Source organism: Oncorhynchus mykiss, chromosome 16 (genome assembly GCF_057628025.1).
Source record: "Oncorhynchus mykiss isolate SJ-2025 chromosome 16, ASM5762802v1, whole genome shotgun sequence".
NCBI lineage: Eukaryota > Metazoa > Chordata > Actinopteri > Salmoniformes > Salmonidae > Oncorhynchus > Oncorhynchus mykiss.
In genome coordinates, this window is record NC_143037.1 from 11,352,708 (window position 1) to 11,373,060 (window position 20,353).

At 43.2% G+C, this 20,353-nt stretch overlaps 1 protein-coding gene across 1 annotated transcript in view; it reads right to left on the reverse strand.

Moving 5' to 3' along the window:
• The window catches only part of LOC110492826 (glutamate receptor ionotropic, NMDA 2C-like), a 68,167-nt gene extending 53,702 nt beyond the window's left edge, over positions 1-14,465 (reverse strand). Inside the window, exons 1-3 of the mRNA XM_090201636.1 lie at positions 14,204-14,465; positions 13,970-14,106; positions 13,683-13,781 (exon numbers count right to left, since the gene is read on the reverse strand). Coding sequence (XP_090057762.1) covers positions 13,683-13,781; positions 13,970-14,106; positions 14,204-14,396 — 429 coding nt within the window. The 5' untranslated portion in view covers positions 14,397-14,465. The remainder of the gene's footprint in view (positions 1-13,682; positions 13,782-13,969; positions 14,107-14,203) is intronic.
• Positions 14,466-20,353: the final 5,888 nt, after the last annotated feature.

Sequence of the window (20,353 nt, forward strand, 5' to 3'; positions counted from 1 at the left end):
CAGGTGCCTTGGTGGAGGAGTGGGGTAACATCTCACAGCAAGAACTAGCAAATCTGGTGCAGTCCATGAAGAGGAGATGCACTGCAGTACTTAATGCAGCTGGTGGCCACACCAGATACTGACTGTTACTTTTGATTTTGACCCCCCCTTTGTTCAGGGACACATTATTCCATTTCTCTTAGTCACATGTCAGTGGAACTTGTTCAGTGTATGTCTCAGTTGTTGAATCTTGTTATGTTCATACAAATATTTACACGTGTTAAATTTCCTGAAAATAAACACAGTTGACAGTGAGAGGACGTTACTTTTTTTGCTGAGTTTATTACTAAATGTATCGCTCCCAAAAATGTAGATGACCAACTAGATGGCTAAGTATTGAAAAATGGCTGTTTGTTGAGTTTATTTTCTGGCCAGCAAAGGTTTATTTAGTATTCTAGGGCAACAAGTAATGGGAGAAGAAAAGTTGCATGAATGTTATTATAGACCAGTTGACGGACTAACAAATAGCCAAAATGTCGGAAATTAGAAGCAGAAACACATACCTATCTAAATTGGGTGACAACGAAAAAATCGTGCAACCCCTGTGAAAAATGAGTCCCGGGATCTCTGACTCTACAGCGCATTTTCTATATTTGCAGGTTAGGATCTCAGATTTTAAATTTATCACCTATTGTCAGGAGGTTGCGGATGAGAGATTAGCAACTGCAGGTAGGTTCTGGTGAACGAAAACATCTGACCCGCTCACCACTACTACCTAGGCAAGGTTCGTCATACAGTACTATCCCCTCGGTTCAGGAGAGTGTGTCCTTACACTAGACTAGACTACACCACACCAAGTTCCTCACGTGTTCATGCCTCGCCAAATGGCCCCCAAGGCACCATCTCACTGCTTGCACCAATGTAAATATATCCAAACCAACATTAAACTGCAGTTTACACAAACAGAAACACAGTGTAAGCCATACAGGTGCACATTCAAGTCAATGGCTGCTTATATACAGTCATTTTATTGTTCCACTATGACCACTGATAATGATTACTATGTGTTTCTGAATAGACCAGACCTGATTTCCATGGAGCCCTGGCTTGGTTACGGTAGGTGTGTTTATTTATGTAGTGTGTCGATCAAGAATTCCCAAACTGGGGTATGGGTAATGCTGTCGTACGCCAAATACAAATGTGATTCAAATTTTTTAAATTTTATAATAATAATAATTTGTATTTATTTAAATTTTAAAAATCTTCGCATTTTCAAACTTTCCATTTATATTTTCCAATGGGGCTATACATTAGGGTAAGGTTTTTTTTCTTGCCCAAGTAGCCTCATTTCACTGCCAAAAATAAAATGAAACCATCTAGTGTTCAATAAAATAACAACACAATGTCAAATATACAGTAGTTAGCCCAGTCAAATAATTAACATCCAATCACGTTAACCGTTACTCTGTTGCAGGAATTCCACTAACGGTCAGTATGTAGCCAAACGTAGCTGCTGCTCATTCCGTTTGCTCGAAAATTGATAAATGGCTCAAAAAAAGTAAAGCCCGCGTCCATAGAGACACATACCAGCTCTACTGGTAGTACTGCTACTACCAGCACCTGTCGATGACACAAGTTGTTCTGCTTCCACGAGCACATCCTCTGACAGTTGTGAATCTGATGCAGCTGAAGAGATACTGGCCCCTTACCTGGCAAAGCACCGAACAACAGACAGGGACGTTGGACCCTCAGAGAGGCGCAAATATGATGAGAACTACGTTGATTTGGGGTTCACTTATATTGGGAGTAGTACCTTTCCTCAGCCACAGTGTTGTATGTGCAAAAGTACTCTCCCAACCTTCCATCTTGCGCAGACATTTAGAATGAGGGAGAATTAAGACGACTTTCGAGTAGTAAGACATGTATAAAAGCAACAGATACCATTAATAAGAAGGGTCTAGAAGTGTCTTATATGGTGAGCTACCGAGTGGCCAGGACAGGCAAGCCCCATACTATTGTGGAGGACTTCATTCTTCCTGCTGCTGCTGAAATAGCTGGGACAATGCTGAAGGAAAATTCCCCCAAAAACTATACAGACAATGGCTCCATCAAACAACACTGTCTCACAACGCATCAGTGACATGGCAGGAGATGTTTTGAAACAATTACTGCTTCGCATACAAGCCAGTGAATTCTATGCTTTACAGCTGGATGAGTCTACAGACATGGCGGGCCTGGCACAACTTCAGCCTAATGTCCGTTACGTTTATGGGGGGTCAATTAAGGAAGACATCCTCTTCTGTAAACCACTGGAAACTAGAACAACAGGAGAGGATATTTTTAAATTAAAGGACAGCTTTGTGACATCAAATGGACTTTGGTGGTAAAGATGTGTTGGTATCTGTACTGATGGCGCAAAAGCCATGACAGGGAGACATGGTGGAGTGGTAACGCGTGTGCAAGCAGTTGCTCCTGACGCCACTTGGGTACATTACAGCATCCACCGAGAGGCTCTTGTTAAAACAGGGCCCCTAAACTCTTGTGTATTTTTTGCATTATGCAATGATATGGGCAGCGACAATGTAACATGTTTACAACATACAGAAGTGCGCTGGTCATCAAGGGGCAACGTATTGACACTTTTTTTTTTTTAATTGAGAGACGAGCTTAAAGTTTTCTTTACTGACCATCATTTTCACTTGTCTGACGGCTTGCATGATGATGAGTTTCTCACACGACTGGCCTATCTGGGTGATGTTTTTTCTCGCCTGAATGATCAGAATCTAGGATTACAGGGACTCTCCGCAACTATATTCAATGTGCGGGACCAAATTAAGTCTATGATTAAGAAGTTGGAGCTCTGTTCTGTCTGCATTAACAAGGACAACACACAGGTCTATCCATCATTGTATGACTTTTTGTGTGCAAATGATCTCAAGCTTACGGACAATGTCAAATGTGATATAGCAAAGCACCTCAGCGAGCTGGGTGCGCAATTACGCAGGTACTTTCCCGAAACGGTCGACACAAACAACTGGATTCGTTATCCCTTTTATGCCCTCCTTACCGTTTTCTGAACCAGAGAGCCTCATCGAAATTGCAACAAGCGTTTCTGTGAAACTTTAATCAGAAGCCACTGCCAGATTTCTGGATAGAGCTGCGCTCAGAGTTTCTTGCCTTGGCAAATCGCGCTGTTAAGACACTGATGCCCTTTGCAACCACGCACCTATGTGAGACTGGATTCTCGGCCCTCACTAGCATGAAAACTGGAAAATGATTTAAGACTGAGTCTCTCTCCAATACAACCCAACCTTGCAGAGTTATGTGCATCCTTTCAAGCACACCCTTCTCATTAACCTGTGGTGAGTTTTTCACAATTTTTCATGAACAAATAAGGTTTTATATGTAAGATGGTTAAATAAAGAGCAAAATTATTGATTATTATTATATATTATTATTTGTGCCTTGGTACTATAAGAGCTCTTTGTCACTTCCCACAAACCAGGTTGTGACAAAAACTCACTCATTCTTATGTTTAATAAATGTATTGTATAGTGTGTGTGTGGCAGGCTTACAATGATGGCAAAAAACAACATTTGAGAGTACGCTGACCCTGGTGCTAGAGGGGGTGGAGGTGGAGGCAGCTGGAGGTTGAATGTTTGAAGGGGTACGGGACTATAAAAAGCTTGGGAACCACTGGTGTAGATTAGTAGTTTATTTCTCAGGGGACCTCTTTAATAGATTGTAACGGTCTGTGGTGGAAGAAGGTGAGGACCAAAGCGCAGCGTGGTTTGTGTTCATGATGTTAATATTTAATGAATCAAACTGAACACTGAAATACAAAACAACAACGTGAACGAACGAAACCGAAACAGTTCTGTCTGTTCAAACATTTAACAGAAAATAATCACCCACAAATCAAGGGTGAAAACAGGCTGCCTAAGTATGGTTCTCAATCAGGGACAACAATCGACAGCTGCCTACCAGGCCAAACACAGAAATACCAACTCATAGAAAAACAAACGTAGACAACCCACCCAACTCACACCCTGACCATACTAAAACAAAGACATAACAAAAGAACTAAGGTCATAACGTGACAGAGATAGTGATGTTGGCCGGTGTACCAGTCCCTTAACACATCATTAGGAGATAGTGATGTTAGCCGGTGTACCAGTCTTAACACAACATTAGGATATAGTGATGTTGGCCGGTGTACCAGCCTTAACACATCATTAGGAGATAGTGATGTTAGCCGGTGTACCAGTCTTAACACATCATTAGGAGATAGTGATGTTAGCCGGTGTACCAGTCCCTCAACACAACATTAGGAGATAGTGATGTTAGCCGGTGTACCAGTCCCTCAACACATCATTAGGAGATAGTGATGTTAGCCGGTGTACCAGTACCTCAACACATCATTAGGAGATAGTGATGTTAGCCGGTGTACCAGTCTTAACACAACATTAGGATACACCACTGTCTACTGAACACAACCAAAAGATGGGACTCATAGCCTGGGAAACACACCCACACATATACAAATAGTAAGCATATACGACCATGATCACACACACACCAATAGAAACCATGCGATCACACATGCAAGCACGCCCACAAACACACACACGCCAACAGCAACCATTTACGATCACACACACACACAGTCTTCCTTCCCCCTTCTATCTTTATCTTACCCTCTTTTTTTTATTGGATTGATACATGCGTAACCTTTCCTCTTTTCATTCTTTCATCTTCCTTTCATCGTTCCACGTTTAGTGATGGATAGATCAGGGATAGAGGACAAAGGAGAAAGACAGGAACCAGAAATAGGCGACTGAGACTGAAGAGCCGGGTCCTTTAAAACACACCAAAGACGCATCATCAAAGATACATCTTCATCATCAGCGGCTGCAGGGCCATTGATAATCAAGCGGCTATTGAACCTTTTATTCTATTAATATAATCACACACACACCTCCCTCCCCACCTGTTCCTTTGTCAAAAAATACCCTGCTGAAGAGGTTCTTTGTAGAGTTCACAAAGAACAGATACTGGAGAGGAGATCAGCCTAGATTGGAACAGGGTGGATCAGGAGAGCTTTATCTACTTCATGTCGTTTTCTATTCAGTGTCCAGACCTGTCATGTCTCCTTGACATACAGACGGTATCAGAAGCTTCATCTACAGTATGTCGTATGAAGAAAGCTGTCACAATACTTTGGTTTTCGGCTGTTTTGTCTAATGGAGCTGCATGTTTCCTAGATTTTGATTCTCATGAGAGATGTCTCCCTACACTGTCTGAGACATAGACCTGTTAACTGTCTCCCTACACTGTCTGAGACATAGACCTGTTAACTGTCTCCCTACACTGTCTGAGACATAGACCTGTTAACTGTCTCTCTACACTGTCTGAGACATAGACCTGTTAACTGTCTCCCTACACTGTCTGAGACATGGACCTGTTAGCTGTCTCTCTACACTGTCTGAGACATGGACCTGTTAGCTGTCTCTCTACACTGTCTGAGACATGGACCTGTTAGCTGTCTCTCTACACTGTCTGAGACATAGACCTGTTAACTGTGTCTCTACACTGTCTGAGACAGACCTGTTAACTGTCTCCCTACACTGTCTGAGACATAGACCTGTTAACTGTCTCCCTACACTGTCTGAGACATACCTGTTAACTGTCTCCCTACACTGTCTGAGACATAAGACTGTTAACTGTCTCCTTACACTGTCTGAGACATAAGCCTGTTAACTGTCTCCCTACACTGTCTGAGACATGGACCTGTTAGCTGTCTCTCTACACTGTCTGAGACAGACCTGTTAACTGTCTCCCTACACTGTCTGAGACATAGACCTGTTAACTGTCTCCCTACACTGTCTGAGACAGACCTGTTAACTGTCTCCCTACACTGTCTGAGACATAAGACTGTTAACTGTCTCCTTACACTGTCTGAGACATAAGCCTGTTAACTGTCTCCCTACACTGTCTGAGACATAGACCTGTTAACTGTCTCCCTACACTGTCTGAGACATAGACCTGTTAACTGTCTCCTTACACTGTCTGAGACATAAGCCTGTAAACTGTCTCCCAAAACTGTCTGAGACATAGACCTGTTAACTGTCTCCCTACACTGTCTGAGACATAGACCTGTTAACTGTCTCCCTACACTGTCTGAGACATGGACCTGTTAGCTGTCTCTCTACACTGTCTGAGACATAGACCTGTTAACTGTGTCTCTACACTGTCTGAGACATAGACCTGTTAACTGTCTCCCTACACTGTCTGAGACATAGACCTGTTAACTGTCTCCCTACACTGTCTGAGACATGGACCTGTTAGCTGTCTCTCTACACTGTCTGAGACATGGACCTGTTAGCTGTCTCTCTACACTGTCTGAGACATGGACCTGTTAGCTGTCTCTCTACACTGTCTGAGACATAGACCTGTTAACTGTGTCTCTACACTGTCTGAGACATAGACCTGTTAACTGTCTCCCTACACTGTCTGAGACATAGACCTGTTACCTGTCTCCCTACACTGTCTAAGACATGGACCTGTTAGCTGTCTCCCTACACTGTCTGAGACATAAGCCTGTTAACTGTCTCCGTACACTGTCTGAGACAGACCTGTTAACTGTCTCCCTACACTGTCTGAGACATAAGCCTGTTAACTGTCTCCCTACACTGTCTGAGACATAGACCTGTTAACTGTCTCCCTACACTGTCTGAGACATGGACCTGTTAGCTGTCTCCCTACACTGTCTGAGACATAGACCTGTTAACTGTCTCCCTACACTGTCTGAGACATATACCTGTTAACTGTCTCTCTACACTGTCTGAGACATAGACCTGTTAACTGTCTCCCTACACTGTTTGAGACATAGACCTGTTAACTGTCTCCCTACACTGTCTGAGACATAGACCTGTTAACTGTCTCCTTACACTGTCTGAGACATAAGCCTGTAAACTGTCTCCCTACACTGTCTGAGACAGACCTGTTAACTGTCTCCCTACACTGTCTGAGACATAGACCTGTTAACTGTCTCCCTACACTGTCTGAGACAGACCTGTTAACTGTCTCCCTACACTGTCTGAGACATAGACCTGTTAACTGTCTCCTTACACTGTCTGAGACATAAGCCTGTTAACTGTCTCCTTACACTGTCTGAGACATAAGCCTGTAAACTGTCTCCCTGCACTGTCTGAGACAGACCTGTTAACTGTCTCCCTACACTGTCTGAGACAGACCTGTTAACTGTCTCCCTACACTGTCTGAGACATAGACCTGTTAACTGTCTCCCTACACTGTCTGAGACATAGACCTGTTAACTGTCTCCCTACACTGTCTGAGACAGACCTGTTAACTGTCTCCCTACACTGTCTGAGACATAAGACTGTTAACTGTCTCCTTACACTGTCTGAGACATAAGCCTGTTAACTGTCTCCTTACACTGTCTGAGACATAAGCCTGTTTGTTATCAGTCTCATTCTTTACACGGCTGTCAGTTAGACCCTGTTTAAGAAGCTATGAGGGTTATCTATACTCTAATTAGATACAGAACAAGATACTCACAGGCTAACAGCTATCTGTGTGCGTGAGAAGGAGAGAGAGAGAGAGGGAGATAGAGAGGGAGAGAGAGAGAGAGAGCGGGAAGGAAGGAGATGGAGAGAGAGAGAGGGGAAGAGAGAGAGTGGAGTAGAGGAAGAGAAAGAGAGAGGGGGATAGAGAGAGAGAGAGCGGGAAGGAAGGAGATGGAGAGAGAGAGAGGGAAGGAGAGAGAGTGGAGTAGAGGAAGAGAAAGAGAGAGGGGGATAGGGAGAGATAGAAAAGGAGAGAGGGAGAAGAGAGTGAAGGAGAACGAGAGAAAGGGAAAAGAGTGGGACAGAGAGAGAGAGAGAGAGAGAGAGGGGTGGAGATAGGGAGATTGTAAAATATGATAGTGATAGGTGTGGTAGGGAGTCTCTGCTCCCTAAAGGGTCTAATTGAATGTTTAAATCCCCCTAAGTTTGATGTCCACGCCCCCATGGAAATAAAATTAGCATAAGACAACAATCCCCATAAAAATCTGTTGCATTGGATGCGTCTCAATCCGCCTTTGTCGCACTTCCGCATCTGCAGTGAAAGTTGACAGATCTGGAGCTGTGTTTGTCAGACCATGAGACATCCCGATAATCGGCCTTCTCACAAACTCGTCTGTAGCGTCCGAACGGTTTGGCCTAAAATAATATTATGACCCCTCTATGGAAAGATGACTCTCACAAACACGATGGTGTTCTCCGACCTTTACAAGTGTCAAGAGACTCTCTGAAGTCGGTACAGCCCATCTGGTGAGTTCTTTCCGAACCGTTTGGGCTACCCACCAAAAGTCTAGAAATTTTCCCAGAATTCCCAGATTTCCAGGACTCGTACAACCAGGATTTATGGAAATCCTAGGAAATGTACTAGAATTTTGCAACCCTACCTGCAAGTCACATTATGCTAGCCTGCAAGTCACATTATGCTAGCCTGCAAGTCACATTATGCTAGCCTGCAAGTCACATTATGCTAGCCTGCAAGTCACATTATGCTAGCCTGCAAGTCACATTATGCTAGCCTGCAAGTCACATTGTGCTAGCCTGCAAGTCACATTATGCTAGCCTGCAAGTCACATTGTGCTAGCCTGCAAGTCACATTATGCTAGCCTGCAAGTCACATTATGCTAGCCTGCAAGTCACATTATGCTAGCCTGCAAGTCACATTATGCTAGCCTGCAAGTCACATTGTGCTAACCTGCAAGTCACATTATGCTAGCCTGTAAGTGATGTGTAATTCCTATTGAAATCCAGCCAGGGTTAGTATATAAAAAATCTAAATTTTATCTGTCACATACACATGGTAAGCAGATGTGAATGCGAGCGTAGCGAAATGTTTGTACGTCTAGTTCCGACAACGCAGTAATAACCAACGAGTAATCTAACCTAACAATTTCACAACTACCTTATACACACAAGTGTAAAGGGATGAAGAATATGTACATAAAAATATATGAATGAGTGATGGTACAGAACGGCATAGGCAAGATGCAGTAGTTGGTATCTAGTACAGTATATACATATGAGATGAGTAATGTCGGGTATGTAAACATTATATTAAATGGCAACAGATAACATGTGTATTCACTCACAACCTGTATTCACTCACAACCTGTATTCACTCACAACCTGCATTCACTCACAACCTGTGTTCACTCACAACCTGTATTCACTCACAACCTGTATTCACTCACAACCTGTATTCACTCACAACCTGTATTCACTCACAACCTGTATTCACTCACAACCTGTATTCACTCACAACCTGCATTCACTCACAACCTGCATTCACTCACAACCTGTATTCACTCACAACCTGCATTCACTCACAACCTGTATTCACTCACAACCTGTATTCACTCACAACCTGTATTCACTCACAACCTGCATTCACTCACAACCTGTATTCACTCACAACCTGTATTCACTCACAACCTGTATTCACTCACAACCTGTATTCACTCACAACCTGTATTCACTCACAACCTGTATTCACTCACAACCTGCATTCACTCACAACCTGTATTCACTCACAACCTGCATTCACTCACAACCTGTATTCACTCACAACCTGTATTCACTCACAACCTGTATTCACTCACAACCTGCATTCACTCACAACCTGTATTCACTCACAACCTGTATTCACTCACAACCTGTATTCACTCACAACCTGCATTCACTCACAACCTGTATTCACTCACAACCTGTATTCACTCACAACCTGCATTCACTCACAACCTGCATTCACTCACAACCTGCATTCACTCACAACCTGCATTCACTCACAACCTGTATTCACTCACAACCTGCATTCCCTCACAACCTGCATTCACTCACAACCTGCATTCACTCACAACCTGTATTCACTCACAACCTGTATTCACTCACAACCTGCATTCACTCACAACCTGCATTCACTCACAACCTGCATTCACTCACAACCTGTATTCACTCACAACCTGTATTCACTCACAACCTGTATTCACTCACAACCTGTATTCACTCACAACCTGTATTCACTCACAACCTGTATTCACTCACAACCTGCATTCACTCACAACCTGCATTCACTCACAACCTGCATTCACTCACAACCTGCATTCACTCACAACCTGCATTCACTCACAACCTGCATTCACTCACAACCTGTATTCACTCACAACCTGTATTCACTCACAACCTGTATTCACTCACAACCTGCATTCACTCACAACCTGCATTCACTCACAACCTGCATTCACTCACAACCTGTATTCATAATGACTGCCAGGGTTCAGAACAGTGTGAGGAGACGACCTGTATTCACTCACAACCTGCATTCATAATGACTGCCAGGGTTTAGAACAGTGTGAGGAGACGACCTGTAATCACTCACAACCTGCATTCATAATGACTGCCAGGGTTCAGAACAGTGTGAGGAGACGACTTGAACCATTTAAACTGGAACAACCATTTCAGTAACGAGGGCATGTATGTATGTATGTTATTTATCTCTCAATAGATCACTCAATGTACATGCAAAAACACAGATAACAATTCCAAAACATCAACCTGCAGTAGCGAATGCTGGGGGAAAAAGGTGAATTTGTCATCATCACTTTCTTTTTTTTATGTAGTTGTGACTTTTCATTTAGTTTTGAATCAGTACCACAGAGACATTTGAAGTAATAATGACTTTTCATTGACTTTGATTTCAACTTACTAAAAGTATTTGATTTACAAAAAAATCCCTGGGGTTTACGGTGTCGGCTACAGCTTCATATAGACACCAGACAACAGCTCCGTCAGTCTGTTTGATGGCTTTCTATGTACATTCCCATCCGAGCAGAGTGCTGATTAACAGACAGCCGCTAAAACCCCTGACAGGATTATTAACGTAGGGAGCTCACTCCTCCCACAGACACGCGCGCTGTGTTGTATCTCAAAGCCCTGTTCAATCTGAGCATCAGGCTAGCCATGGGCACGTGTGTCAGTGAGAGAGCGTGTGTGTACAGTGTGTGTGTGTGTACAGTGTGTGCGCGTGAGTGTACAGTGTGTTGGTGGGAGCCGCTGTCGGTACTATAAATACAGGGTGTTGATAACAGGTGTTAACGCCTCACATCTCTTGGGTGAGGGGGGGGGGGGGGGGGGGGTGAGATAGAAAGGAAGAGGAGGGGAACGTGGGAAAGTGAGGGATAAATTAGGGACAAGGGGAGGGACAAGGTGAAAATAAAGGAGAGATGGTGAGGAAAGGGTGAGGTTCAGTCGAAACTGTAGCAGTCAGGCTACTTCAACGATTACAGAACCTGAGGTAATCTGATGATCGATCATCTTTCTACACTCGAACCATCGTGCTCAAGCGCGTCTATCAGAACTCGTTACTGTGAAACACTGGACACATCATCATGGTAGAATGTGTCTGTATTGATCTGTGTAGGGATGACTGAGTAAGTGAGGTATAGATCATTCTCAGCATTTCTCTGCTCTGTCGAAAACTCAGAGTAATTTTCTGCTTGTGTTTCAAAGCAGAACAACTCTTTCCCAGCTGTGATCTGATACTGGTCGATGGAGAGGAGGGAGAAGACATATTTCTTGTTCTGATCTCTGCCCTGTGCTGTTTGTTTAGAAAGAACTCCCACATTTAAATACAGACTGGTGTTAAACTGCAAGTCTGTAGAGGTGATGTGGTGTTGCATTGCTGTCTGAAGTGGTTTGAGTTGGTACCCTATACAACAGGGGTCATCAAATCTTACCCTATGATGTCCGGATGACTGCTGTTTTTCTGTTCTACCTGGTAATTAACGGCACCCACCTGGTGTTCCGGGTCTAAATCAGTCCTTGATTAGAGTGGAAGAATTTACAAAAGCAGTGGAATAGGCTTCGAGGTCCAGATTAGAATTTGAGGGCTCCCCCTCTCCGTCATTCGACGTCGACCGGTTTACTAAACTACCCGTCCTGGCAACCATCGTTACGCGCACCTGCTCCTCATGAGGCACACCTGGACTCCATTTCCTCTCTCATTACCTCCCCTATATCTGGCACTCACTTAGGTATATTCTCCAGGCAGTATTGATGTTGTTTCATGTCCGTACGCTACTCTTGTTTCTTGTATTGGTCCATGTTTATTGTAATATTAAACTCACCACTTGCTTCCTGACTCCCAGGGTCTACATTACAGAATACTGCCTCAACAAATGGAAGCAACAGGCATACCTACTTCCTCAACACCACAACCAGCTGGTACAACTGGGGAAGGCTTTGGAAGAGGTTCTTCACAGTCTCGAACATACCCGAGAGGCGTTGCCTTCAACTAGCGTAGGATACTCTGCCACCAGCCGACCCAGCGAGCCAGCACACCAATCCATTCAGCAGTCCGCCCAGATCAGCGATGCCCGTTTGTCCCTCCCAGATAAATATGACGGAACCACTTCTAAATGTTGTGGCTTCCTACTCCAGTGTTCCCTCTATTTTGTGCACCAGATGGGAGCCCCGACTAACTGAGAGGTCCAAGGTTGCCACGGTTATTTCTCTGCCGACTGTGTGGGCGTTGGTGTGGGCTACGGCCGTCTGGGAGAGAGGAGGAGCTGGATTCGTATGAGGGGTTCATGGCTCTGTTCAGAGGTGTCTTCGATCATCCACCGGAGGGCAAAGAGGTGGGTGAGCACCTATTCCAACTACGGCAGGATGACCAGATCGCTGCCAAGGACTCGCTCACCTTCCGGACTGTAACAGCATCCAGCGGATGGATTGAGCTGACACGCCGTACGCTATTCAGAAGAGGACTGCGCGAGGAAGTCCAGACGAAACTGGCATGTCGAGATGACAACCTCTCCTTGGACGCACTCATCACGATAACCTACTTCGGGAGAGTCGGTACAATCATCGCTTCTCTCCCTCCCTCAGTGACCACTCTGTATCAGAGCCTGAACCCATGGAGGTAGGGGTCACAAGCTTCCCCGCGGCTGAACAACTCCCAGTGTTTACGTTACAGCTATACAGATGTAGTATCTGAAAATTAATCCTGTTATTATTATGTGGATTATAATTCATCAACATTTCTGTAGGTGTTGATACTTTTTTCGTAATTTTTCTTCTGAAATGTCAAAATGAAATTTACAAACTTTAGAAGGCTTTTTAAAACTAAAATACATTACAAGTTTACAATTCCTGCTATGCAGAAATATTCTCAGGAATAAAAGAGTGATCAAATTAAGATCCTACATCTGTAGGCAATTTGTCTCACCTTATAGAGATGGGGTTTAGTGGGGTACTACAGTGTGTGGCAGGCTACGGTTACTTGTTTCAGTGGTGTAAAGTACTTAAGTAAAAATTATTTAAAGTACTACTTAAGTAGTTTTTTGCGGTATCTGTACTTTTCTTTACTATTTCTATTTTTGACAACTTTTACTTCACTACGTTCCTAAAGAGAATAATATACTTTTTACTCCATACACTTTTCAGCACACCCTTTTACTTTTGATACTTAAGTATACTTAAAACCAAATACTTTACCTCAAATATAATTTTACTGGGTGAGTTTTACATTAGTCATTTTCTATTAAGGTATCTTTACTCAAGTATGACAGTTGGGTACTTTATCCACCACGGGGCAGTTTGAGAATGGGTACAGCATTATGTTACCTTGTGAGGTATGACAACGGCAGATCCTCCGCTGATGCCAATGATGGGTAGAGCTGTCTGAGTCGACAGGAAGTCCAGGATCTGAGCCACTTCTGCCACCTGGGAGACAACACATGGTTTTATTAGGTCCCGTCAGAGACAGACACACAGCACTTAACAGATACAGGATGTTACCACCTCCTCTGCCGTCTCATATCTATCCTGTTTTTTATCCCCAAAGAAGAGAGGTCAGTATCTGAGCTAACCTTCCACCTTGGTTGTCATGATTGATTGATTGATTGACAGACCTGAGGTCCAGCTCCTGATCCCACATCGTCCTCGAACACGACTCCATGCAGTTTCTCTGTGGCCATGGTTTGACAGAGACGCGTCAGCAGGGCGCGAGGGTTGGTGTCATTAACCAGAACAGTGACCGGGTTCACCTCTGGGAAGAAGAACAAGAAGAAGAACTCCAAAGTGGATATAGTAAAGATCACATAAGGATTAGCGTAAAGAACATACAAACTGGTAAATGTTCATACCTAGGGGAAGATCAGCGAAGTTCTCTCTGCTCAAACGACCCCTGACCTCATTCTGGTAAGCAGAGCCACTGAACATTACTGCTACATTAATAGAAGGATGGAGGATGAGAGGACGGGAGAGGAGGGGAGGAAGGGAGGAGAGGAAGAGGATGAAGAGGAGGAGGAAAGGAGGCTGTCCTGGAAGAAGAACCATTTCTGCCTGGAGAGAAGGAAGAGGAGTACAGAGAGATAAATAGATGGGAAGAGAGGAGAGAATGATATAAGGAGAGGAAGAGGAAGTGAGGGTGGGACAGAGGGGTCAAAGAGAGGGGAAGGAGGTGAGAGGAGGAGAGGGGTCAAAGAGAGGAGAAGGAGGTGAGAGGAGGAGAGAGGGGTCAAAGAGAGGGGAAAGAGGTGAGAGGAGGAGAGAGGGGTCAAAGAGAGGGGGAAGAGGTGAGAGGGGGAAAGAAAGGGGGGTTGGAGAGGGAGAGGAGGGGATGGTAAAACAGAGGGGTCAACAAGAGGGTGAAGAGGTGAGAGGAGGAGAGAAAAGGGGGGTTGGAGAGGGAGAAGAGGGGATGGTAAAACAGAGGGGTCAACGAGAGGGTGAAGAGGTGAGAGGAGGAGAGAAAAGAGGGGTTGGTAAGCAAGAAAATAAGAACACTAGTCAGACATGCAAGCAGCTTCAGTCTCGTGACAATAATAACACCACGTAATCCTTCAATCTCGTGACAATAATAACACCACGTAATCCTTTAGTCTCGTGACAATAATAACACCACGTAATCCTTCAGTCTTGTGACAATAATAACACCACGTAATCCTTCAGTCTCGTGACAATAATAACACCACGTTATCCTTCAGTCTCATGACAATAATAACACCACGTAATCCTTCAGTCTCGTGACAATAATAACACCATGTAATCCTTCAGTCTCGTGACAATAATAACACCACGTAATCCTTCAGTCTCGTGACAATAATAACACCACGTTATCCTTCAGTCTCATGACAATAATAACACCACGTAATCCTTCAGTCTCGTGACAATAATAACACCACGTAATCCTTCAGTCTCGTGACAATAATAACACCACGTAATCCTTTAGTCTCGTGACAATAATAACACCACGTAATCCTTCAGTCTCGTGACAATAATAACACCATGTAATCCTTCAGTCTCATGACAATAATAACACCACGTAATCCTTCAGTCTCATGACAATAATAACACCATGTAATCCTTCAGTCTCATGACAATAATAACACCACGTAATCCTTCAGTCTCATGACAATAATAACACCATGTAATCCTTCAGTCTCGTGACAATAATAACACCACGTAATCCTTCAGTCTCATGACAATAATAACACCATGAAATCCTTCAGTCTCGTGACAATAATAACACCACGTAATCCTTCAGTCTCAACTGCTATTGTCACCAAAGCCCCTTATACCACCCACCACTGCGACCTGTATGCTGTAGTCGGCTGGCCCTCGCTAAATAATCGTCGCCAGACACACTGGCTCCAGGTCATCTATAAGTCTATGCTAGGTAAAGCTCCGCCTTATCTCGGCTCACTGGTCACGATAACAACACCCACCTGTAGCACGCGCTCCAGCAGGTATAACTCACTGGTCGCCCCCAAAGCCAACACCTCTTTTGGACGCCTTTCCTTCCAGTTCTCTGCTGCCAATGACTGGAACGAATTGCAAAAATTGCTGAAGCTGGAGACACATATCTCCCTCAGTAACTTTAAACATCAGCTATCTGAGCAGCTAGCCGATCGCTTCAGCTGTACATAGCCCATCCGGAAATAGCCCACCCAATCTACCTACCTCATCCCCATTTTGTTTTTATATACTTTTCTGCTCTTTTGCAGACCAATGTTTCTACTTGCACATCGTCATCTGCTCATCTCTCACTCCAGTGTTAATTTGCTAAACTGTAGTTATTTCGCTACTATGGCTTATTTATTGCCTTACCTCCTCACGCCATTTGCACACACTGTATATAGACTTTCTTTATTTCTATTGAGTTATTGACTGTACGCTTGTTTATTCCATGTGTAACTCTGTGTTGTTGTTCGTGTCGCACTGCTTTGCTTTATCTTGGCCAGGTCGCAGTTGTAAATTAGAACTTGTTCTCAACTAGTTTACCTGGTTAAATAAAGGTGAATAAAAAAAAATATTAAAAATAATAATACCACGTAATCCTTCAGTCTCGTGACAATAATAACACCACGTTATCCTTCAGTCTCGTGACAATAATAACACCACGTAATCCTTCAGTCTAGTGACAATAATAACACCACGTAATCCTTCAGTCCCGTGACAATAATAACACCACGTAATCCTTCAGTCCCGTGACAATAATAACACCACGTAATCCTTCAGTCTCATGACAATAATAACACCACGTAATCCTTCAGTCTCATGACAATAATAACACCACGTAATCCTTCAGTCTCGTGACAATAATAACACCACGTAATTCTTCAGTCCCGTGACAATAATAACACCACGTAATCCTTCAGTCTCGTGACAATAATAACACCACGTAATCCTTCAGTCCCGTGACAATAATAACACCACGTAATCCTTCAGTCTCGTGACAATAATAACACCACGTAATCCTTCAGTCTCGTGACAATAATAACACCACGTAATCCTTCAGTCTCATGACAATAATAACACCACGTAATCCTTCAGTCTCATGACAATAATAACACCACGTAATCCTTCAGTCTCATGACAATAATAACACCACGTAATCCTTCAGTCTCGTGACAATAATAACACCACGTAATCCTTCAGTCTCATGACAATAATAACACCACGTAATCCTTCAGTCTCGTGACAATAATAACACCACGTAATCCTTCAGTCTCGTGACAATAATAACACCACGTAATCCTTCAGTCTCGTGACAATAATAACACCACGTAATCCTTCAGTCTCGTGACAATAATAACACCACGTAATCCTTCAGTCTTGTGACAATAATAACACCACGTAATCCTTCAGTCTCGTGACAATAATAACACCACGTTATCCTTCAGTCTCATGACAATAATAACACCACGTAATCCTTCAGTCTCGTGACAATAATAACACCATGTAATCCTTCAGTCTCGTGACAATAATAACACCACGTAATCCTTCAGTCTCGTGACAATAATAACACCACGTTATCCTTCAGTCTCATGACAATAATAACACCACGTAATCCTTCAGTCTCGTGACAATAATAACACCACGTAATCCTTCAGTCTCGTGACAATAATAACACCACGTAATCCTTCAGTCTCGTGACAATAATAACACCACGTAATCCTTCAGTCTCATGACAATAATAACACCATGTAATCCTTCAGTCTCATGACAATAATAACACCACGTAATCCTTCAGTCTCATGACAATAATAACACCATGTAATCCTTCAGTCTCGTGACAATAATAACACCACGTAATCCTTCAGTCTCATGACAATAATAACACCATGTAATCCTTCAGTCTTGTGACAATAATAACACCACGTAATCCTTCAGTCTCAACTGCTATTGTCACCAAAGCCCCTTATACCACCCACCACTGCGACCTGTATGCTGTAGTCGGCTGGCCCTCGCTAAATAATCGTCGCCAGACACACTGGCTCCAGGTCATCTATAAGTCTATGCTAGGTAAAGCTCCGCCTTATCTCGGCTCACTGGTCACGATAACAACACCCACCTGTAGCACGCGCTCCAGCAGGTATAACTCACTGGTCGCCCCCAAAGCCAACACCTCTTTTGGACGCCTTTCCTTCCAGTTCTCTGCTGCCAATGACTGGAACGAATTGCAAAAATTGCTGAAGCTGGAGACACATATCTCCCTCAGTAACTTTAAACATCAGCTATCTGAGCAGCTAGCCGATCGCTTCAGCTGTACATAGCCCATCCGGAAATAGCCCACCCAATCTACCTACCTCATCCCCATTTTGTTTTTATATACTTTCCTGCTCTTTTGCAGACCAATGTTTCTACTTGCACATCGTCATCTGCTCATCTCTCACTCCAGTGTTAATTTGCTAAACTGTAGTTATTTCGCTACTATGGCTTATTTATTGCCTTACCTCCTCACGCCATTTGCACACACTGTATATAGACTTTCTTTATTTCTATTGAGTTATTGACTGTACGCTTGTTTATTCCATGTGTAACTCTGTGTTGTTGTTCGTGTCGCACTGCTTTGCTTTATCTTGGCCAGGTCGCAGTTGTAAATTAGAACTTGTTCTCAACTAGTTTACCTGGTTAAATAAAGGTGAATAAAAAAAAATATTAAAAATAATAATACCACGTAATCCTTCAGTCTCGTGACAATAATAACACCACGTTATCCTCCAGTCTCGTGACAATAATAACACCACGTAATCCTTCAGTCTCGTGACAATAATAACACCACGTAATCCTTCAGTCCCGTGACAATAATAACACCACGTAATCCTTCAGTCCCGTGACAATAATAACACCACGTAATCCTTCAGTCTCATGACAATAATAACACCACGTAATCCTTCAGTCTCATGACAATAATAACACCACGTAATCCTTCAGTCTCGTGACAATAATAACACCACGTAATCCTTCAGTCCCGTGACAATAATAACACCACGTAATCCTTCAGTCTCGTGACAATAATAACACCACGTAATCCTTCAGTCCCGTGACAATAATAACACCACGTAATCCTTCAGTCTCGTGACAATAATAACACCACGTAATCCTTCAGTCTCGTGACAATAATAACACCACGTAATCCTTCAGTCTCATGACAATAATAACACCACGTAATCCTTCAGTCTCATGACAATAATAACACCACGTAATCCTTCAGTCTCATGACAATAATAACACCACGTAATCCTTCAGTCTCGTGACAATAATAACACCACGTAATCCTTCAGTCTCATGACAATAATAACACCACGTAATCCTTCAGTCTCGTGACAATAATAACACCACGTAATCCTTCAGTCTCGTGACAATAATAACACCACGTAATCCTTCAGTCTCGTGACAATAATAACACCACGTAATCCTTCAGTCTCGTGACAATAATAACACCATGTAATCCTTCAGTCTCGTGACAATAATAACACCACGTAATCCTTCAGTCTCGTGACAATAATAACACCACGTAATCCTTCAGTCTCGTGACAATAATAACACCACGTAATCCTTCAGTCTCGTGACAATAATAACACCACGTAATCCTTCAGTCTCGTGACAATAATAACACCACGTAATCCTTCAGTCTCGTGACAATAATAACACCACGTAATCCTTCAGTCCCGTGACAATAATAACACCACGTAATCCTTCAGTCTCGTGACAATAATAACACCACGTAATCCTTCAGTCCCGTGACAATAATAACACCACGTAATCCTTCAGTCTCATGACAATAATAACACCACGTAATCCTTCAGTCTCATGACAATAATAACACCACGTAATCCTTCAGTCTCGTGACAATAATAACACCACGTAATCCTTCAGTCTCGTGACAATAATAACACCACATAATCCTTCAGTCTCATGACAATAATAACACCACGTAATCCTTCAGTCTCGTGACAATAATAACACCATGTAATCCTTCAGTCTCGTGACAATAATAACACCACGTAATCCTTCAGTCTCATGACAATAATAACACCACATAATCCTTCAGTCTCGTGACAATAATAACACCACGTAATCCTTCAGTCTCGTGACAATAATAACACCATGTAATCCTTCAGTCTCGTGACAATAATAACACCACGTAATCCTTCAGTCTCGTGACAATAATAACACCACGTAATCCTTCAGTCTCGTGACAATAATAACACCATGTAATCCTTCAGTCTCGTGACAATAATAACACCACGTAATCCTTCAGTCTCGTGACAATAATAACACCACGTAATCCTTCAGTCCCGTGACAATAATAACACCATGTAATCCTTCAGTGCATTTGTTGAAGCATGATCTATTGTTCTCTCTCTCCTTTCTAGTTCATTACACACACAGCACACACACACACACCCCACCACTGACAGTCTGCTAGCTGGTGTGGTATAGCTAGACCTGACGGGTGTAAAACTGTCCTGTTCTTTGGTGTGTGTGTGTGTGTGTGTGTGTGT